The sequence below is a fragment of the Trachypithecus francoisi genome, unplaced genomic scaffold (assembly GCF_009764315.1).
Source record: "Trachypithecus francoisi isolate TF-2019V2 unplaced genomic scaffold, Tfra_2.0 Lachesis_group4, whole genome shotgun sequence".
NCBI classification, from domain to species: domain Eukaryota; kingdom Metazoa; phylum Chordata; class Mammalia; order Primates; family Cercopithecidae; genus Trachypithecus; species Trachypithecus francoisi.
Genome location: NW_022681469.1, coordinates 42,185,408 through 42,208,898, shown reverse-complemented (window position 1 = coordinate 42,208,898; position 23,491 = coordinate 42,185,408). Strand labels below are relative to the sequence as shown.

Genomic DNA, 23,491 nt, shown 5'->3' with positions numbered 1-23,491 from the left:
GGCTGGTCTTGAACTGGTCTGACCTTGTGATCCACCCTCCACGACCTCCCAAAGTGTTGGGATTATAGCCGTCAGCCACCGCGTCCGGCCTTGCTAGTTTATTTTCTACCCACAAATGTGGGTGACTACCAGGCCCACTCCTTCTCAAGTGCCCCTATTCCTGAAGATTCTTTAGGCTAAGAGAAGAGTTCTTTCATAGATCCTTAATCAAATGTAAAAGCCTTTTCTAATCATAGAAATGAAAAGAATGGGAGTTTACACTTTTCGCCACCATCTGATTTCAAGGGCTTTAAGGAGATTTCTGTATACCTGGGACACATGAGTTAGTTGTTTTCGTATTTTATTTGTTTCAAATTTTATAAGCATGATCCTTCGTTAAAAATTGACTATTTGATAGACGTGGTGACTATGAATAATTAGAAAATCAGATGAAAATCTTATTCCAGGGCTCTCATTAGGCCAGAAATCTCCCTTCTCCATTGTTTGTTTGATGATGATGATTGTGGATAACCAAATGCTCTTCCTTCTCCAACTTACTCTGAAACAATTAATACAGTTCATAACACTTCACAAGTTACTTATTTTTCTCATGACTCATAGCCTCGGGGTCCTTTAAGACCATCACTGGCAGTAGCAATGTACATTTTAATGGTTCCTATTAAGGTAACAAAATCACAAGAGGATAGCCAGGTAACTCCAAACATAAAATTCACCATAATATAAATATAACTGTATTATGGCTGATACTCATTATAAACATAGTGCAAATTGGATTGCTAGGTAATTCTCTATTCTTATTTTTCGAAAAAGACTTTTGTCTTGCACTATTTTAAAACAAGACATTAGGAGGAAAGCAGTAGTTCATAGAATCCAAAAAGGCAAATGGCCAGAAAGTTCTTTTAGAATGCATGTTTGAGGAGTTCCACCAAAATAACAAACACCTGTCATGGGCCAGCCTGGAAATGGGTCCCAGGTCTTTCTGTGGAGTGAGGCTTTCTATCCTACCTCCTCCCAAGTGTGACAACCATATCACTGTCCTCCTGCTGCTCTCTGGGTGTCGCTCTTTCACTTCCCTACTCTTTCTGCTTTGAGGCCAGAAGCTTGGAGGTTTCTTCAGATATCAGACCCAGAGTGAGGAAAGTTGCAGTTGCTGAGCCAAGACGCCTGCATGTGTTCTCCTGGCTCCTGCCGGCCATACACCTCGACACCAAGTGTGCCAGTGGGAGAGGAAGCTTAAGGGCAACTGGTTGATGCCCAAAGGGTACAAATCCTCAACTAGATGACAGGGAAACATTGATAATTGTGCCATAGTCTCCATTCTGTATACCAGGACTCTTCTACCTTTCACTGTCTTTCATAAACTTCCACGGACAGAAAAATACATAGGCAATTATTTCTGATAGTAAAATTTTTGAACACCTTTTTTCTTAGCACTTGCTCTTGCTGTCCATATCCCTCTGTAGTCTGTTAGTCTCCATTTTAAAGGAGATTGCATGAGCTATTGTTATGTTTGTCTTTGGTGGTGGTGGTGGGGTGGGTGTGTGGGTGTGGGTGTAGGTGTGGGTGTGGGGATGTGTGTGTGTCTGTCACGGATGGATCCAGGAGGGGAGAATGCCAGCCAGAAAAGAAAGGTTAACATTTGCAATTATAAAATAACCTTCAAAAATTACTCCATGTCTATCCTATAGTAAAACAGAAGAATAAAAATGGAAACATAGTCTTTTCTCAGCCCCCAGGAAGTATGTCCATTCTTGCCCTATACTCCTACCCACTTTGTAGAAGATAGCAATGAAGAGGTGTATGCTGAGACCCCCACCCCCCACCCCCACTCCCTAGTCTTTGGGAAAGGATCTAAGAGTGTCACAGTTTGGGGTCTATAACGCTCCCCTCCCTTGGGTCTTCCCATGCTCTGGCTGCCACCCTTCCTCCCTGTAGCACTTGAGCAGCTGTGGGTGGCTCTTTTCATAGGACAAGATTTTTCTCCTTGATACATGTGTATAGAAAGAAATAGTGGACAGTGCTACTCAATCTCAAATCTTTCTACTGCACTTGGTTTAGCCACATAACTTTTTAACCTTCATGTGTCCATTTTATAAGATTTCATTCTGCTTCCAAAATTATACCAAATTATCGTGTCTTCTACATTTTCCTTTATGCTGTTTGAGTCTTATGTATTTCTTTGATTAGAGTATCTTCGCCTGAAAGCCTCTGATCTTCACTGTAGGAAACTAGTACAAGGCTAATCATCTGTCAGCAAACTTTGTGTTGCTGGATGTTTTAGTAATTGCCTTCAAATGTAGTAATGAGGTTGCAGGTTTAATGAAATGCTTACAAATGGTGGCTTTAGGGAAATCAACTTCTCTATTTTCAATACTGAATTCCAAATTATTTATGTATTAACGCAACTGTGTCCTGCTTTTTTATTTCAGTACCTACTAGAAATGAAAAGCTTAATCCTACCCCCAGAACATATCCTGAAGAGAGGAGACAGTGAAGCAATAGCATATGCATTCTTTCATCTTGCACACTGGAAGAGAGTGGAAGGGGCTTTGAATCTTTTGCATTGTACGTGGGAAGGCAGTAAGTACTTTTCTTTTTTTGAAACATTTTTAAGAGCATGAAGAGGTCTAAAATGTTTTTGCACTGAGTGTTTATGATGAATAATGAAGATTTACATATGTACTGCTCTTGTGCTCTGTGATGGCGCATCTAAGCCAGTTAGTGACTTAGGTTCTTCCATCCCCTGGTGGTGGTGGATATTCCTGTGGTGAGGCCGTTTCCACAGCTCAGAAAGGTAAGTTGATATTATAGAAGGGGTGAACCCAGATGTTCTTCAAAGGGGCACCCTGTCACCCTGAAAACCCTATTTGGAAACTTGGACAGCCCCACAGCATCCTGGTAATCTTTGGCATAGGGTTAGGCTTCGTGCTGGACACTGATGACCACTTCTTGATGGCCTTTCTGGGAGGGTTGGCTAAGAGCCACAGTTATCCTCCACTGGAGTCAGACTGACCACCCAAAAAGGTGTGGCAGTTATGCTTCAAACCAAGAACAGTGGCCATTGAACCCTAGTGTTTGCTAGGAGTTGTAGCATTCATGTATTAATGGATAAATGCTTGGTAGATGAATGTAGGGATAAATAAATCTGTGGGCTTGTTCTCCATAGATATTATTATTCCATGTAAGGAGAAGAGGCTGTAATGGTGGGTAAGACATGCTCCCTGCCTTGGAGAAGCATGTCATCTAATTGGGAAGAGGAACCAGCAGCATGTGGCAGCTGCCTGTTGATTTTTCAGAAGGGAGAGGTCTATGGGGTGGAGTGATCATGGTTAACATTATGAGTCAGATGAGATTTGAACCAAGCCTTGAAGAAGTAGGACAGTATTACAAGCAAGGACACTGTGTGAAGAAATGGTAAGTGGTGGGGCTGTTTGAGAGAATGTAAATTAAGGAAAACAGCCAAGACTGTGAATTATTGGACAACATGTGCATTGACACTCTGCTAGCATTAATTTTTAGCACAACAAGTACATTATGAAGCATGGCTTTCTTTTTCCACCCATGGGAAACTAAAACAATAAATATTAGAGTCTTCTGACAGTTTTTTCCTAGCTCACCCTTACTCTGATCAACCCCTCAAACAAGCGTCTTTTTAATCCTTTCACTCTGTTTATCTTTGCTGCTTCCATTTTCATTTTGATAATTTGCTCCTCCCTTTTCCTGCCCTTCCCTAACCCATTAGGAGTCCAAGTTGGTGTAGGAAGGGAGGTTGGGGGAGCAAAATGGGATGGTATAAAAATAAGCTAGAGATGGGACTCAAAGTTGATTGAAAATTTTTGTTTAGTTTTGAAAATATCTCTTTCACGAATTAGTAGTGGTTCTGCTTCAATAGATTACTATTTATAACTTGAAGGAGGATTTGATCAGTGCCTCCGCCCCTCCTCAGTAAGTGTAATAGCACACTCCAGGTGGCCTGGGTGGCACCAGCAACTGTATTTAAATAGGTTAAGACACACCATACTCCACTCAGGGTGTGTGTGAGCATGGTCGTGATTCCTTCTGGCTTGTGCTTCCTGTTGTATGTAAGGCGTTCTATCAGAAAGGAACACAATACATGTTTATTTAAGCATGAGAAAGAGACAGAAAAGCCCAACAGGATTGAACGTGAGAGGCCTTACCTCGTGTCAGTTGTGGAGAAATTAAATGGACAAGTTGGCTTGCCAAATATTTGTAGATCGGTCTCTTGGAAACAATAATAGAAGCTCATCCATTGGGTCTCATAGAAAAGAAAGTTACCTGTCCTATAGAAGGGACCCAAAAAAGCGGTGGGGCAAAGGGTAATAAAGACATGGTATCACCGTAGAAAAATGGTATCACCATAGAAAAAATAAAAATCCTACAAGGAGTAACTGGAAACTCTCTTTGGAAATTAGTTATCCATGTGGTCAGATAACAATGGGGAGATGCTCTGATCAACTGGAAGGATGATGGGATTAAAAGAAACATGAAGTGAAACAGGGAGCTACAAAATCAAGCAGGATAGCTATATGGGGATTTAATTTTCTCAAATTGGCAGAATGCTTTATTAGGATAGAAAGAGGGGGTGGGTTTTCAGACATAACACAGTATGGCCAGGTACCTACAGGAAAGGAAAATTCCGCAGTTGATCCTTACAGATAAGCAGGAACCACTGGAGAAGTGTTTGTGAAAATCGGGTAACTGTGATCCCAGCCAAAGTCACATTGCCATTCAGTTTTCACAGAGAGCCATAACATTCAATTTTAGAAAAGAGGACTGTGGAAGTGCTTACTATATGCTAAATGCTTGAGAATGCCACGAACCTTGAAGAGTGTTTGTTTAACTGGGTAATTTACAGAGGTTTTGCATTTACATCATTCACTCTTTCTGATAATATTTTGAGTTAGGCCGGACAGAGGTGACCATCTCAATTTTTCAAGAGAGGAAACAGGTTCATTGAGATCAGTGTCTTGTTGAAGGTCCTGTGGCCACTGTTGGGGAGCCAGGATGTAAACCCAAGTTCACTTTTCTTTCACTGTACTGAACAACAGATTAAGAATACAAAGATCAGTCATCTCTGAAACATTTGTTTGGAAGCCCACAATTGAAAGTTACATCACTACTTACAGCGTAGGGTGTATTTATTGCACCTGATCTCTCTGTAGTGTTTAGAAAGTTAATCATCCTATATAAAATTGTATTTTGTTGTTTAATACTGACTTAAACCTTTTAAATATCAAATGAGACCAATTTTATAAAATAAATAACAGGTATGTATAAATAAATGAAAGAGACTAGAAGTAAATAAGCTTGTTTTAAGCAATTACCACTCAGTTGTGGATTTTAAGTAATTTCTTTTTTCTTCATATTTCTGTTTTTAAATTTTCAACAAGGATAAATATGTATATGTATATATACACATACGTATACACATATATTTTAAAAATATCTCATTACAGATGTTTTTGGTCTTTTTTAAAAACAAACTGTAAATATCGTGCAATTTAGAAGAAAGAATTACCCCTCCAAACCCAGGCAATCTTATCCAGTCTTTTGACATCGCTTCTGGATCTGTGTTCATTCTAAGTTAAATGGAGGTTCAGAGCTCTGGATTTTCCATCAGATGACCTGGATTAGAATTCTGACTCAGCTACTTACAGTAGCATTTACTTAACTTTAGTAATTTTTAGAAACTGTGAGGCACTGATGATACTGAATGCCATACCCCACCCACCCCAGACTGGTGACCTCAGGGCAGTTGCCGCAGCTCCCTCTCAGGTCAGCTGGCCATGTATAGGCAGCCTGTGCAGGAGCAAAGGAGGCTGCACTTCTGCCAGTGCACCACTTGGTGGTGCCTTTTGACATCTCCAGCCTCATAGTTTAGGTTTTCTCCTTTGAATCATTTTTATCTTCATTCTGAAATTTAAGACCATTCCCCAACTCCCTTCCAGCTTCCCTTTTTCATTAGAAAGAAAATTCAGGGAAGAAGGTAACAGTACCTAATTTTACTGGGTTCCGTGTTTAAAATGATTATTAGTAAATTTGGGAGATTTAAAACAAATTTTTAGTTTCTGTCAAAAGTGTTTGTTGGGGGTAGGGGTGGAGGTGTATTTTGTTTTGCTTTTTAGTGAATTTGTTATGTTAGAACATTAGTCATCCTTAATTAGTGGAATTAAGTGAGTTTTCCTCCAATCAAGCTGAAAAAAAACCTCCCATTTTTGATAAAACCCCAAAGTCCAGCTGATGCATGGCAGAGATTGTTTGGGTTTGAAACATATGGTGGTTTAAAAAAAAAAAAAAAAAACTGAATCCTCAACCACAAATACATCAGCATTTCAAAGGTTTCCAAAATGTTTGATTCATCACTGTCACAGCCCCTGAAAGTACACAATATGTTCCTCAAAGTCAAGTAATTAAGAAAGGGCAAGGGTTTTAATTTACAAGATTTTATAATATGTTTCCAGTTCATTACATAGCTGCCACCTTATCTGAATCATATTTATTTTAAACACTGTCTGTTCTGGTGATCCTCACATACATGCACCACTGGAAGTATGAGTTGAACATAAAAAACAGAAATGAAGGGTCTCGTTTGAACTAGGTCTTCTTTACAAGGGTATTACACCTATGGGGCCCTATTTTATTTTTATTTTTTATTTTTGCTGGGGCCCTATTTTAAATGGCACGTTCTCTGTTTTACCTGTATTAATACTGATGTGGTTTTATCTCCTTCCTGTCTTGATCTTTTCAGGGCTCTGTTTTGGCTGTATTTATTTTAGAAAGCGGGGTTGCCTGCCGACCACAACTGTGAACTTGAATTTTCTAGTTCTACACATCAGGAGGCTAGTCTGCCATGGGGTATATCACTTAGCCTTTCTTTGTTTCCATTTTTTTCTACTTGACCAAATAAGACTCTATTTTCTTTTTAGAGATCCCCCCACCCCAAAGAATCCACTAAATAATGTATAAGATTTGAGGGTGGTGTTTTTTAGGGGAACTAAGGCTGAGTATTTCTTTTGAGAGGGGAAAATGGCCCATTGTTGAAGCATAGGATGAGATTCTGATTCTAATTTATTCTCTTTGAACCTGATGGCAAATGCTGCTCACTGTAAGATGTGGTTCTTAGGGCATTTCCTCTAGCCAAACCTTTCCTCCATAAGGCTGGCATCTTTTGAACTACCAAAGAGAAGTTCCACCACCCTCCCCCATAGATCCAAGGCTAAATTTTGGAATTTGGGAGAAAGCAATGATGGGCTAAAGTCTCTAGTCATAGCTAACTTACCCTAATAGCCAGACTCCAGATATCATATGATGGTTCCCCACCTACTGCCCAGTAGAACCAACTTGCTCCTTTCCTTTATTCAGTTTTGGTGACTGGCTATCATATGGGTCCACCTGAGTTTTTAAAAAGGAAAATTCTGTCTCTGCTTGATTGTCCGTTTATTCATTCATTACTTTATTCAACAGACATTTATTGAGTCCCTCCTTTGTGCCAGGCATTGCATTGAGGAGATCAAGATGAATAGGAATCTGAAATGCTTTGGGAGGAGTGTGTGTGTGTGTGTGTGTGTGTGTGTGTGTGTACAGTGTATATAAGCAAAAAATACACACACACCCCACATTAGATAGATAGATAGTAGTGCTTGTATCCACACTATCTATCATGAAAGTAGGAACTGAATATTAGAGTGGTGAGGGTCACTAGGAAGTTAGTGAGTCTGCTGTAAGACCCTAGAATTTCAGAGTAGAACATCATTTAATCCAGCTAAGGGAAAGTGTTTTTCCCAAGGTCACACAATTAGGTAGTGAAAGCATGGGATCACAACCCAGCCTTTTGACTTTTGAATTTTCTTTGTTGCTGCACCCAAATGCCTCACTAAAAACAGATGGCCTTTGTGGCTGGTTAGCTTACATTGAACTTAAAAGTAAGGACATGAAATTTGCAATTTGGTGATAATTTCCTGTTCTATCACTTGCATTTCTAAGTATTAACAAACAAGCAGAATTTTTACATATAAGCTAGAGTATGACCTGATAGAGAAAGTAGGAACTTTAGGTTTAATAGAGAGGGATATGGGGGAAAGAGAAACCCAACCTTTATTGAGCAGCCAGGCACTATATGTGGATGCCTTGACCTCTGCTGTTACACTTAGTTCCTTTACCAGCCTTTGGAGGCCTGTGGTATTCTAATTTTACAGATGAAGAGTCAGAGACACAGATTAATAAAGTCATACGCTAGTGAGCCTGGGCAGGTCCTGCTCATCCTTTAGATGCCACTCTGGCTGCTCTGCCATTATGTACAGACAGCACCGTGACTCCCATGGAGGTGTTCATCACCGTGGGAACCTTTGCTCTTACTTTCATGATTGGATCCTGCTTCTGGCACTTGGTGGTGAGCTCCATGAGGGCAGGGGCAGTGTGTGCTGGGCTCTCACCTTTGTGTGCTTGTCACATAAGAAGCCACTCACCTTTTGACAAACGACTGATTATAAGAAGTAGAGCTGGTATTCAAACTCAGTTCCCTCTATTACAAATCATCTGTATAAAGTTATCTGAGATACTCTTAGATTAATTGCATTCTATCCTTGCCTCTCTGGTAGGCAGAGTAAGAAGAGGTCATTAGAAGTCACTGGGAAAATCAGGATTAACTTGTTCGTGTATCCATCCTTTTGTCATTTCTTTGGTTCTGGTGATTTTCCCCCCAGTATCAATTGAGAATCTCTGATGGGAGCAGCACGGATAGACTTGGAACCAAGAAAATGTGTCTGGTCAGGGATAGAAGAAGGCAGCATTGTGCCACAGACTTGAGTGTGAAGACATGATCTGTTCTTTCACTAATTCCCAGTTTCATTTTGACCCTTCAACAAATGCACAACCAAAATCAAGGTAGGGGAAGGAATGGCACACAGAAGAAAGTGCAGAAATATCATTTGTATACCATGTATTCACTCTGAGTGGCCTAGCTTTTTTGTTTTGTTTTTAACCCAATACATGTGTATTTTTAATTCCTCTGAAATTTGTGTTTTCTCAAGGATTTTTAGGTCTGTACTCATTCATAAAATAGATCTGTTCAAATGACCTTTTTCTGTTCTTATTGGCACCGCCAAATCAATGTGTTTTTAATACTTAGATTCGCAGAATTTCTGGACAGTTGCAAAAGGCACAAGGCTGTCATGGAGCAGTTGCATGTCTTAGCAGTGAAAGGGACCAGGAGGTGGGAGGTGACGCTGGCAAGGCTTGTGCAGTGCCTCTCCCGGCCTCTCTCCGGACCTCCCCTGCTTATCTCACACTTGACTGGGCCCTGCACTGCAGGGTGGGTAAAGGATAGAATTGCAAGCAGAAATTGTATTTGCTTTTGTTTAGTGAAGCCAAAAGCCTTATTATTATTTTATGAGCTCAATGCAAATGACAGCTGACATGAGAGAGATTTTAAGACCACTATAAGCATCTTTATAATCATGGGGGTGGAGGGCAATCCGGGAAGAGGGTGTGGGTGGGTGGCTGTGTGTACACATGCACTCTTTTTAAAGTTGTATTGTGTCTCTAACCTCTCCAGAAAGGCCAGAACCAATTAGAAAAAGGAAAAGGCCAACTTGACGCACAAAATTCTGTATGCGCGCCAAATATTGGAGTGAAAAACATGTAGCATTTGACTGAAAAGACACCAACCAACCATTAGATTTCTATGGTTGAACACTCTCAAGATCTTGCACTTCTGTATTTCATTTAAAAAAATTACTCCCTGAAGTGCAAACTGACTTCAATTTTGAATAAAATTTAGCATTCAAATTTATAGCCACTTTGAAAACTGAGGGCTTATATTTATATCATATGAACTTGAACAGATTCTTAATTACAGCAACCCAGCAGCCCTTTGCACATGGAGAATCTGGATTTGGAAAAAAAAAAAAAAAAAACAACAACTTCCCACGTAGGTTTTTCCACATTTTTCAGATGCTTTTGTAGCAGCCATCATTTATGGGAAATGGCATTAAAATCCTGCCATAATGTAGTTTAAGTTTAAATCCAGTACTTCCCAGAAGAGATTGTGGTGTATCCTATAAAGGCACTAAAAGGCTTATTTTTGTTTTTGTTTGTTTCTGTTGGGGGTGTTTCGTTCTCTTGAAAGTCTGGTTCTAATGGAGAGATGTTGGTTCCTTGGAATGATCTTTGTGTGTTAACAACCTGTGCAAAGAACTACTCTCTTGCTTGTTCTAGCGGGCAAAAGTCATCTTTGTTTGCATGCAAGAAAAGGTCTGATTGAACTAGGGTGAGCCTTTCATTTTAAGCAGAGTTAAAGTCTGGGGTGTTTTTAATGTTTTAATCTCTGTTTAAGAGGTTTCTGTTATGAGAGGAAAATTGATAACATTTTTACCTCAGCAAACTGCCAGCAAACTGGCTCTGCTCTAATCCCACATTTATAGTGATTTATATTCTCCGTGGCAATGTGCTGTAACCTCAGAGTGATACCACTGCGGTGTAGATTGACCGCATTCCAAATGCTGGAATCACATACATAATGTTTTTACTTTTAAATAATATTCAGACACCAGAATAAATACCATATGTGCACTGATGCTGGTTACAATGGAACCTTGTCATTTCTTGTGAGGGAGAACATTCTTTGTTTCTGATTCCTGTTTGAAATAAGTATGCAAAAGATAAATAGGTACATTGACAGCATTTTGAGAAGGCTCTGGTAGTTACACAGCTGAGGATGTAGCTATGATTCCTTGAAATGTATCATTTAAAACTAAAAATATTGCTGCATGTTTTACTGTCCCTCACTAACATACATGAAGGCAAGGATTGTTATCTGACATTCCCAGAGTAGGGTAGAGCTTTTATATTTTATATCTGCAGCAGGCTGTAGTAAGAGGACATCTGTTGAAGAAAAATTACCTCCACGAGTACTGTTCATAGGAACAGTGAGACTAACATGCCGATGACATTGAAACAGGGAGAGTAACACACTTGATCATGGGAAAGGATGGATTGATTGGAAAAGCCGCAATTCAGTGTGAGCCCTAATGTCATCTGATGCTACAAAAGCAGAATTTAGATGACCTAATGTCATCAAAATACAGAGAATTAATCTCTCCAGATCAGTTTTCCCACATGATATTTAAGATTTAAACTTTTAATAAAGTTTAGAAACGCCTCCCGAGTTATACGTTTTTAGATTTTTGTTTTTATTCATCTTGATTGGAATTCAAATCCACTTAAACAGTATTTTTTAAATCAACTTGGTAGAATGCCTTTCATATTTGTACATCTAGACAAACTCCAACAAGTCAATCCACATTTGCTTCTTGGGGAAGCATTTTAATCCACGTTTGCATGATTACTATTTGTTTAGCTATATTGAATTAGTGCCCATAACATTTTAATAATACTTAGTAGATGATGAAACCCTGGGCATTGATACTGATGGCTTCCCAACCCCTCTGCACCTCTGTCCCACCCAGTTTTGTGAGGTTTGCCCAGAATATATAGTGTGAGATGAATGTGTGAGTAATACATCATAATTTATCTCTGACATTTCATCTGGCACATAGCTTGGGTGGGTAAGCCTTGCCTCCTTTGTAGAAGCGTTCCCTTTTATAAAAATACTCAAACGTCCCTTTTTGCAGTTGGGAAGTTATGACCCAAACATTGAACATCTCTGACATATTTTTTCTCCTTTTCAGCTTTTCGGATGATCCCTTATCCCTTGGAAAAGGGGCACCTATTTTATCCTTACCCAATCTGTACAGAAACAGCAGACCGAGAGCTGCTTCCATGTAAGTCTCACCTCTCTTCAGCCAGTGAGGGTGTGTGGCGAAAGGTGGGGATTGGAAGAGGTGGGAATATCAATGTTTAGAATGTTCCTTGTCTTTTATTACTTTTCTCCAAACCCCTGTCCTTGTTTAATAGCATATATATTCAAGTGAGTTATGTGAGTGGGTTTGGCTTCCTGTTCCTCCAAGTCTCTCCAAATTTATCAAAGGGAAAAATGCCAAACGATTGAAATGTAGCTGAAGAAACCCTATGTACTGATGGGCCTGAGCACAGAGACCCCTGGTTTGAGCGGGTATGTGCTGGGCCGGTCCATTGTGAGGGTTCTGCCTGGGCTACTCCGCAGGACAGATGTGGTCTGCACAGACTGGAGTTTGAAGAAGAGCTGCTGACCGAGAGGGAGCTGCTCATGAGTCATGGGCGGGCAGGCAGTACCAGGAAGCTGGCACCATGGCCAGAGGTGGAGTTGTGGGGCAGGGCAGTGTGCTCTGTGGTGAGGCTGTGCTCTGGCCAAAGGGATTTCCCATGAGCACCTCGTGGGTTGCATGCAGTGGCTCAGAGTACCATGTGCAGAGCACACGTGCAGCCTCAGCACTGTATGAAAGCACACAAAAGAAAACCCTGCCCTCCACTACCTTACACTGCTAGCCGTCTAATGACCCACACCACATGTGGAAAATATTATTTTGCTTTGCTGTAATACAACATTGTTTTGACAATTCAGGCTAAATGGTTATTATCAAATCATACTGTGTACAAGGATCATGTCAGGCTCTTCATGTGGCCCTGACTTAGGATCTGTTTTTCTCCCTCAGATAATAAGCTCCAAATTTCAGCTCTTCTCCCTTCTCTGTCTTCTCTCCTGCCATCTCTGCCCTTTCACCAGCCCCAGTTATATCAATATCTTATAGCTGTAACATATAAGTACTTTCCCCAGAGGAACAGTGTAACCTTAGAGCCCTGGGTGCATAGTAAATTCCCAAATTTCCAACACCAGCATTATCCAGCCAGTCATGAGTCTCCAGCATGGTGGGATCTGGGTGCAGAACTCAATGGCTGTCATCAGATTGAGGTGGCAGGAGGTGCTCACTTGCCTCCTTGCCAGCCAGACCCAGTGCGAGATTTGTTACCCAGGGAACTGGGAGATCCCCGTGATGTGTTCCTCACTGTTCGAGTTTGATTGTGAAAAGAGTCTGGTGCCTCACACATTAGATTTGATTTCAGAAATCCTCACCGTGGGCCCATAGTTTACCTTTTGACTCCCCACTTCAGGGAGATCCTTGTTAAGTTTTGGTTTTCTGGTAAGAAAGGCAGTTTTCTGAAAAGTACAATGTTTTTAAATGTTTTAATCGAGTCCAATTAAGTTTCCATGGGGATAGATTAGTTATTAGAACAAGATTACAGTTCTTAAGAGAAACCTTATAGGGATAATCTTTATAAGCCCGAAATAGAAAACTATGGCTCACATTAATTGAATGCAGTGCTCCAAGTCTGGTCTCCCTCCAAAATCTTTTTTGGTTGGATGTTGAGGGTGAGGATATGAAGAAGGTAGGTTGTTTTAAGTGCTACCCATAATTTGCACATTAAAAGTATAATTATAGCCACATGAGGTCCTGAGCACACTTGCTCCATGTGTTTGAATCGCAGCAGGCTGACCTACCTGGACGTAGTAGGCGTGTTTGTCTGCGTGGACTTCCTCCTGGATTCCCTCCACCCTCAGTATTCAGCCTTGTAGGTTACTGTTGAGGACTCTGAGGAACAGGAGCTGAATGGTAGAGGAAAGGCCTCTAGATCTTGTATTCCCTGAGGACCATGGAGCCCTCTGGTCCTCTTGGTTAGAGTGGGCTATTTCTCACATGCAGTTTCACAGCCTTTCCCGCAGCACCCCCAGCACTTGGCTCTTTCTCCTCCTGCAGGCCAGCCCCATCGACCCAGGCAGTCTCTCAGGCAGCATCATAATGAGCACAGAGAAGGAGGCGATTCTCTTGATCTTTGTACCACAGCTTTTTGGTTTTCCCAAACCCAATGTTTGAAATATAATATAAAAGTTATAGAAGGCGCTCTAAAGAGCACCAGCTTTTCTTGGTTTTTGATGGTTGTTGGAAGTTATTTGTCATCTAGAGTCTCTTACAATTGTGCCAGATAACCCTAGCAGCCTTGACCTTCCCGTCTTGCAGTTTGAATAGACCTACACGTGAGGTCCTCGCTGGATATCTCTCTATGAGGGTGGCATCCTCCACTGACATACTTAGAGAGTGCCAGGAAAACATACAGGAGAAACTAGTATCACCTCGTTATAATGATTTTTAAAATACAGGAAGGAAAACATAGACGGGGCGCCTTTTTTCCCTGTATACTCGATTTTGGATTTTCCAGGTTTTGTACAATGAACACCTGTTTTGTAATTTGAGTAATTTCGTTGTTTTAGCTGTGTTTGCTTTTGAGAAAAGAATACTATACATTAGGCATAGGCGGTGCTCCTCTTCCCTCCCATGAAGGGGTGACACCCCCAAATTCGCCCCCTCCTGCCTCCACTTAAAGTGCTGAAGCCTGGACGGAGACTTGTGACCAGCAGATGGGCCTCCAAAGGCTGGGTCAGATGTTGGCTACGGTTTGTCAGGTGTGCTATTTTTTCATTTCCAATAGGCTTCCAACTGTTTCCCAAGCTCTGGAGTCAGCGCCACCACATAGACCTTCCCTGAGAATGCATTTGACTCCAGCCCTGATATTTTCCTTTTGGTTTTCTCCACAGCTTTCCATGAAGTCTCAGTTTACCCAAAGAAGGAGCTTCCCTTCTTTATTCTCTTTACTGCTGGATTATGTTCCTTCACAGCCATGCTGGCCCTCCTGACACATCAGTTCCCTGAACTTATGGGGGTCTTCGCAAAAGCTGTGAGTGTTTGCCTAGAGGGGGGCCTCGGGGAATGGACGGGGAGAGCCAAGGGAAGCAGCGTAAGAGAAACGGGGTTGCCTTGCAGAAATGGATAGGAGCCTGCAAAGATCGTTGCTCACCATTTAATGTTCATGATCATCAATGGAATCAAAGCGCTAAGGGTCAAATGAGAAAGCACAGGTTGTTACTGCATGCCTTGCCTCTTTTCACAAATTCTCAGCCGTTTCCAAAAAATGCAGGAGGTCCAAAAGGATGGAATGATTTGGGGAATCCTAGCAAATGAAAAATGTGTGGGAAATTATTCAGTTTTCTGTAAATTGAATGACATTATTTCTAATCTTTGGATATCGTGGGTCTTTCCTTAGTGAAGGATGAGATTTACATTTTCAAAGATGATTTAAATAATTTTTTAAAAGGCTGCAAACCCTTGGCTTGTTTAAGGAATAAACAGAGGGTGTGAAGGGCTTATTAAGAAATAAACTGAAATGACATTTAGAAATATGGAAATCCATTAAGCGTCTTTAAGGAGCTTGAGGAGAGGAGCTTTAATAAGAAAAGCCGTCTGCATTGACAGCCAAGAACCATTGTTTCTTTGTTGAAAACTGACCATTTCAACCTGCACATGCAGTTGAGGATAAGCTTACTGATCTTGCCACAGATGAGTTTCAAACAGAGGGAATAAGGAAAAGAGTATCAATTGCTTCCCTGGAACTCCATTCAGATTTCAAGGCGAGTGCAATCAGAAAGGACGATTTCTAACTTGGCTGGGTCGATTTAATCCGTTTCCAGATGAGTGACATTTTCTGCTCGGCAGAGTTCAGGGACTGGAATTGCAAGAGTATTTTCATGCGTGTTGAAGATGAACTGGAAATCCCTCCGGCACCTCAATCTCAACATTTCCAAAACTGAACTCATCACTCCTCTTACCCCACTGCATCACTCCTCTTACCAAAACTGCTCCTCCTCCTGTATTCCTGACCTCTGCCATCTACCCTGTTGCTCAAGCCAGAAATTCAGCAGCCCTTCCAAACTCTTCCCTCTCTCACTCCCCACATCCCATCTGTCTCGGCCTTCACAATCCATCAGTTCTAACCTCCTAAGCAACTAGGCCTTCAGTAAATGTGATTCACCTCTTCTTTCCCTCCTTTTCCCAAAGCATCCCTTTTAGTCTAGGTCCTTGTTATTTCTTGCCTGAACTCCTGCCATAGTCTTAACTGGTCTCCTTGCTTCCTGTCTTATCCTCCACCAGTCTTTCTTTTATGCTGATACAAGAATGGTCTTTCTGAATTGCACATGTGAGCATGTCACTTCCCTGCTTAAATTTCTCCAGTGGTTTCTCACTGACTTCAGGATCAAGTCCCAGTTGTTCAGCATGGCATCCAAGGCTCTTTATGATCTGGCCCTTGCTTACCTCTCAGCCTTAGCTCTCCCAACTCTTGCACAGTCACTGCTCTTCAGCCATAATGGATCACTCACCATTCCCAGATGCACCAGGCTCTTGCACATTTCTGCGCCTTTGCACGTGCTGTTTGCTGTGCGTGGTATGCCCTTCACTGTCACCACCCTGCTCATCCACTCTACTAATGCCTCTTCGTTCTTTTATGCTCAGCTTTCTTTAAAGTTCTTCTAAGCTGAGTTAGGTGTCTCTCCTCTATGATCCCGCAGTATTCCATGAATACGTATATTCTCACATTTATTGTACCGTATTATAATTGTTGAAAACTTGTCTGTCCCATTTAGAATGTGAGCTCCTTGAGAGCAGGACGGTGTCTTCCTTATCTCTGTATCCCCAAGGCTTTGCACAGTGCCTTGCACATAGGAGGTGTTCAATAAATGGTTATTAAATAATAAATGGTAGTGGTCTCTGCAGAAAGAATCAATGGAAAAATCAGATACAGCTTAGCATTTTTTTTTTCTTCTTGTATGCTTATAATCATAGCCTCTTAGAGTTGAAAGGGACCTGAAGCAAATTACCTTTAACAGCAACCCTGAGTGGGGGTCACCTAGACTCATCTTGAATACTTTCAGTGATGGGGCGCTCACATATTTATAAACATTAAAGCCCATTTGATTATTGGATGACTCAGAACTTTTCCTTGTACTGTAAAAATCTGCCTCCCTTTGGTTTCCACTTATTCCTATTCTATACTGAGGGTACACCAAACAGCCCTCCTTCCTCCTGCAAATTCTTAGGACAGCTCACTAATTAATGGCCACCTCTAACCAACTACGTGCTTTTTCCTCCAGGTAGAATATCTTGCATTTCCTTAAGTCTTCTGTGCATGACATGATTTCTACACCCATTATCACCCATATTGCTGCCTTGGATGTTCCTTAGTTTATGGACCTATACTACTTGTTATTTTCTTCTACTCCCTAGCCAATCTCTGAGTAAAAGTGGTTGCCAAAATTCTGAGTGTGGCTTAGTAAAATTTAAAATAAGAATATATTTACATTAAACAATTATTGGTCTTTTATGTTTTCTGTTAAATATTTTTAGAGCATATTTGTAAAAATATGTCATTAGTCCAGTATTCTTCATTAAACTAACTGTAATAGCACTTGGTGGGAGTTTTGAATCAATCGAGATTCCCAGCCTCCAGTCTACATATTCACCTGGCCGCACCACCAGAAATCCAAAATCTTGAGTATTAGCAGGAGGAATCTGTATTTTTCACAATGCCCCCAGCAGATTCTGAGGATAGAGATTGAGGGCATTTTACTCTCTCCTTCCAGGGACACTGCTTGGAAAGCTGAACCTTGAAGCAGCCACTTGCAGCTGCATGGTGTGCTGTCAGAGCTGTTCAGGTGGAAGCTTTTCAGGAATCAGTGGTTTCCCTGGCTGTACCTTGGAATCATCGAGAAACTTAAAAGCTACTGAGGCCTGTCCCCACAACCCGAACTTTCTTGGTCTGGGGTCAGCATGGGCAACTCAGTTGTCAAGCGCTCCCCTGGTGACATAGCTGTACAACCACTCTATTGAATGGAATGAATAATTGCCTGAGCCTGCTTTAACCAGCAAGGGGATTGGGAATGCAGAGGGAAGGACAGCAACTAGAATACAACTGGGTGTTCTCTAGGACTGGCCATACAGCTCTGCTTCCAGAGTGTAGCAGAGGGGTGTTCATTACGGATGCGGGACAGGACACCACTCGCTTCATTTCATGTTTTCAGAGCTTTGGTTTTGAGTATAGCATCAAATGATTGAATAAAATATAAATCTGCCTTTAGGGTCCTCATATTTTCTGCTCTACCAAGGTGTGGTAGTTTGGTCAGCTCCCCATAGTTTTCAAATGTACTTTAGATAAGTTTGCATTTCAACCTCTGTCTGGAGAGTCACATTTATCTTGCCCTTCATAAAATGTCTGTAGAGACTGTGTGGGGAAGGAAGATGGATGGCCTGAATGAGACAAGCCCCTTCTCCCGCCGCCTCCTCAACCTGCCCCCAGAGTCTTCTCTGCATCTTCACCCTGGTCACTTCATTAGGCCCCTCCCGAAGCTCCCACCCCACACCCCGCACCCCGCACCCCGCACCCCGCAGGTTATCGCAACTGCCCTAGAGGCTGCCTGCGACCATTTGCAGCTTGTGAAAGTGATTTTCTCAGTCCTTTCCTGAGATAATGTCCCTGGGACGATGACCTTTAGTAGATGCAGAGAGATTGCACTGCCACCCCCAGCTGTGGGCTTGGGAACTCTCCAGCGTGTTTACATGGTGACCATGATGTGCGGCCCATAAGGAAGCCCACAAGGAAGCGTGAACCACTGGGAAATAGTGGAAGGAGCAGCTTCCACTGGCATTTCCCCCTAATCTAATCTACCTCAGTGATTTAGGACTAACTCTTCCTAGAATGTTTAGTTACAAAGATAAGCTTGCACATATAACTATGTTATCATTCCAAACCCACCTCCTCACAGAATGTGGGAAGGTCAGGATTCTGACCCCTCTGTCTTTCCTTCTCTAGTGTCTCTCCTTCCCTGAGACTGAGACTCCTGATTTCTGACTCTCATCTTCACTTATAGGCCTCGACCTCTTTGAAGCGTGATATTGATTACCATGAAATGTCAATTGTCTGATTGCAGTAGGGCACCTGGAAGTTATTCAGATAAGCGGAGGCGTTTTGAATGTTAATGAAGCCTGTTGGGAGCCGTGACCTTCTAAGTGATGGTGTTTCAGGAAAGGGAAGATCAGGCAATTGAAGTGTCATTCTCTTTTTTTACTAGTTCAGTTGCATTTTCTCACCACGAGACACTCATTGAATCCTGGGGCATTTTGGTTAAAGATTTGACCATGTATCTCTGCCCTCTGGACAGTTTTAGACATCGAGATAAATAGGCCGTTCCAGGTTTTCTTGGTGTTGCTCATTCAGACTTAACTTTTCAGCAGTAAAGTGCCCCTTAAGCCAAGTGCAAACTGCTGTTTCTCCTTGTGTATTGGTTGGGTCTCCAGCTAAAAAATACTGACTCATTTTCAAACATGCTCAGAAATACAACTGAGCATCCCAAGCCAGTCATGCACCTCCAGACATTTTTAAAAATATCTCCTGATAGAGCCACTGGCCTTTATTTGGTTACAAAGTGGAAGGGTTTAGCAACTTCAGACACCTCATTACATTGCCTGCTGCCTCCTTGCAGGTATGCGATGGAAGGCATGCTGTGGGGGAAGGTGGCTTAATAGTGAAGGAAGCACATCTCAACTGGTGTTTGTGAGAGAGTAAGTTAGGCCCTCTAGGAAAAAGTTCAAGGGAGTCTTTGTGAATTCTCGCAAGGATGGAGCATTCTAGATAGGAGGGATAGAAGAGAATTATTCTATATGTTGGAGGCGTTGGGGCTTAGTATTCTTGTGGAACCTTGTTGAGAAGGGCAGGTGTCATCCAGGAAAGAAGGGGCCACTGTACTTTGCTGTGCAGCATGGGGAAAAGGGAGCATTTTTGGACCTCAAACAGGATGAAGCTCTCCTCCTGATTTTCAGAGGCCTCACTTTTGTGCTTTTTATCCAAGTCAGGTTAGTGCCCAAAACAAAGCAAACAAATAAAAAACAAAAAAGACCTTTATTTTAAGCCAACATTGTAACATCTCCATTCATTCTGCAGCTCAAGGTGTGGCTCCCTGAGGTCCGCACATTTTAGTGTGTGTGAATCACCCAGAGTACAGACTTTGAGCGATGCCTGGTACCTGCTGTGCTGGCTCATGTTCAGCAGTTGCAACAGCTCCATGGCTGCCGTGGCTCAATATTCAGCAGTGCCTTCCCCACTCAACCACAACTTCAACAGTTCTAAATCTGTTTTTGGCCAAGTCTTCAGGATATAACTTTGCCAGCAATATCACCTTGTTTATTAAGCCCTATCTTCTACCACCTGTCAGAATCTCTGGTTTATCCAGACCACTATAACACTTTAACTCCTCTTGATGGAGTTGAGCATTATAGACAGATGCTGTGGTTTGTGGAGCCTTGGTGGTCTCTGATTATATATGTGTCTGTGTATGTAGATATACACATACGCAGACATATATAATTATGTATGTACACATATTATGTGTGTATTTCATATCACGTTGGGTGAAGGCAATCAGTAGACTTGCTCCATATTCTTTTATAACTAGGATTTTACAAATGCTTTCAGAGTAATTGGGCAGTAATTCCTCATTCCCAGGCCCATTATCTCCCATGATGCCTTCCAACTGCATTCGTGGGTGCACCCAGTCCAGCCAGCTCTAAACTGAAAAGGATAGGCCATCTATTCCATAGGGTGGTTCTATGCACTCAACAAAGGATAATTTCAGAAGGTTATCAGAAACTGCCATGTACCTGGCACCCGCTTGAGGATGGCACCGTCTCCTCTTTGCTGAAGCACTGACATGGCTGTCTGTTTCTTAACTGCAGACCCAGCCTGGCACACAGGACCCTCCCCAGTATCCTTCTAGCCACTTTTGAACTCTACTTCTTCTAACTGTCCTAGCTAAACTGAACCATTTACTACCTTCTGGTGATACGGTTGCTTTTCCATTTCTCTTCTGGCTGTTTACTGAGCCTGCAGGGCCCACCCTGCTCCTATTTCTTTACCATCCTTACCCCATCTCTCTCTCTTCATATTCCAAGCATCCACTGGAGTCCGTTTTACTTGCCTCATTCTCAAAAGTATTCCTGCTGCTTTCAACAGAATGGATTCTCTCCCTTTTCCAGTCCCAGTGCTTTGTTTGGGCCTCTATCCTGATTACCATCATAGCCTATCTGGTTATTAGTTTGCTCTGTCCAGATCTTCATGGCCCCCTCCTTCACTGGGCTTTGAGCGTCCTGACAGTGGGAGTTTAGTTTTGTCCCACACCCCTTTATATTTCACCCAGCACTTAATTGCCTTACTAAATAAATACATTTAATTGGTGTAAAACACAGGTTGGAGAAGGATCCCAAATTTTATGCTGTCTTGATTTTCCATTTTATGGATCTCGCATTTGATGATCTGGCTATATAGTGTGTTGCGGGCCTTCCCAGTGTGAAACTGGTTTTGGACCAGTTCTACAGGTCCAAAAAACAAAACAAAACAACAGGAAAGATTCTGGGTTAGCAAATTTGGGAAACTTGCCCACCATACCTCTTTTCGAAGACCCACAGTCCACGGAACGTATACCTAGTAAAGGAGCCTGATTTAACTTCATTAAATGTACTAAACTTGCTTGACCTCAGAACTGTGATCCCCTCTGCATATATACACACACATTGCACTACATTTCTATGAGAAATTCTTGGTAGTATGGATGGTGCTGTGTAATGGACAAGGGCTTAGGACAAAGGGCTCCACAGTAAAGGAACCAGGTGTTGAACCCCAGTGAGACAATACCTGGGTTCTGAGCAGAGAGAGGGCAATGAAACCATCCCAACCACTCTCTCTTCCCCGACGGGTAGGGCACCTCTTCTGCCAGATGCTGGATGGGGTGTGGAGTGAAGCTGATTCTTCACAAGAACAGAATTAGAATGGATTTGATAATATTTTAAAAAGAGTCTCACGTGAAGCACTTGGCTTTCTTAAAAGATAGCTAATGAGCTTTATTCTCCACACGAAAAGCAGAAAGGAATTTAGTAACCAAATGAAAGAGTTCCCAGAGGTGCACTTGGAACAGCTCCTCTTAACAAGGATCTGTCCTCCATGGAATAGCCAGTTTGCCGCCTTCTCCCAGGGTCCCAGGCATGCTGCTAAACACATGGCTCAGACAGGAGCCCAGGCTGCTATTTGGGAGGCAGTGGAATCGCAAAGAAATTCATACACAACACACTTGACCTTTAAAATTGCCTTTTCCATTTAAAGTGAGCTGTACACCCAGCTAGATGAGCAGCTGGTCTAAGTTGTCACCATTTTTTTAACTCTTGTGCCCACTTGCCACCAATCTGTCATTCCTGTTTGACGACACCAGTCATCTGCATGGCAGCCAACAGATGCTAAAGACTAGCAGGAAGACCTCAGGACTGTGGGCCACCTGTCAGGGGAGTGAGGGGGCTGTCAGCTGACACTTCTCCCCCTTATCTAACAGTGCTGGGGCCAAGGACTGGAATGCAGGTTTGACCATCAGCTGATGTTTCCTGTAAACATAAAGATGAAATGGTTGCCTTTTGAGACTTTCGTAATGCAGTGACTTAAGCTGCAAGAGTGGGTGGAGAGGTTTGTTTTATAGTCTTGAACAAGGTTTCTGCTGACTTCTGTGTCTGTCTGGTTTCTTTACAGTTCCTCAGCACTTTGTTTGCCCCCTTAAACTTTGTCATGGAGAAAGTGGAGAGCATCCTCCCATCCAGTCTGTGGCACCAGCTAACACGGATCTGAGAGAAGCCCCGTCCTCCAGTCACCTCACCCACTGTTGCCACTATCTCCTCCGTGCCAACTCCTCGTGGACCGCAAGAAAGCATGACTTTGAAAAAGGGAAGCCATTCCGAGATTTTAAAATGTTCATGGACTATTCCATATTAAAAGCTGTTTTTGTTGTACAAAATTCATTGATGTTCAGTTCTATTTTATTTTGCCTTCAGAAAAGAAGAAGGAAGTCAAAAATAAAACTTTTGTGTATTGCAGCAATCATTTGTATCCTCCTGTGTCTTCCAACCCTAAAATGGTTGATGTCCCAAATAAACCTTTGGGTTTACCTTGAGTTTCCTGGGAACCTGAATCTGCTGAGTGCCACATCATGGTTTCTCTGCTGATGGAACACATCTCAGCAGGCCCTGAGAACCCCTTATAGGCAGAGGGTTGGAACATGGAATCTCTTGGGTTCAACAGTACCATCATTGTCAACCCCAAACTGTCCTTCTAGGCCAAATGCACAGAAAAAGCTCGCAAGAGGAATCACTGGAAGCATGAATGAAGCAAAATGTGTGTGCCATGGCAGGTTGTTCCGGTTCAGAGACTCTACTTACTGAAGAGTGTTCAACACTGTAGTTCCAGGAATCATTTTGGTTTTGCTGTTTGAAAACTTCTTGTGAGAAAACTCCTGATAAGAAGCCGCAGACCCAACAGTCTGTGGTAGAACCTGACCAGCTTACCATCATTGCCATTTTTAAAATGTTTTCTCATAAGGGTACTTTTAAATTTTTTATCATGTTTGCATTCCTGATGCTTCAGTGTGAGCATTCTTTGAGTACTTTAGTGATTTGAACCAAAGTGATCATTTGTCCTCACCACCTTTAAAAGCTTTCCATATGATTCATATCTTGCTTAGCATCTGGCTTTACTTAAGCAAAAAAAAAAAAAAAAGAAAGAAAGAAAGAAAAATAAATAAACTTGAATCCTCTATCTGAAGTGAAAAGTACCACTATTTAAA

The 23,491-nt window shown here is 42.0% G+C and overlaps 1 protein-coding gene across 15 annotated transcripts in view; it reads left to right on the top strand.

The window, feature by feature from the left end:
• The window catches only part of ST7 (suppression of tumorigenicity 7), a 287,041-nt gene extending 264,292 nt beyond the window's left edge, over positions 1-22,749 (top strand). For 9 of the 15 annotated variants that reach the window (XM_033192251.1, XM_033192249.1, XM_033192264.1 and 6 more), the window contains 4 exons: positions 2,430-2,580; positions 11,709-11,801; positions 14,549-14,688; positions 22,405-22,749. In XM_033192251.1, coding sequence (XP_033048142.1) covers positions 2,430-2,580; positions 11,709-11,801; positions 14,549-14,688; positions 22,405-22,500 — 480 coding nt within the window. In that variant the 3' untranslated portion in view covers positions 22,501-22,749. The other 6 variants (XM_033192250.1, XM_033192262.1, XM_033192254.1 and 3 more) reach the window with 2 other exon arrangements.
• Positions 22,750-23,491: the final 742 nt, after the last annotated feature.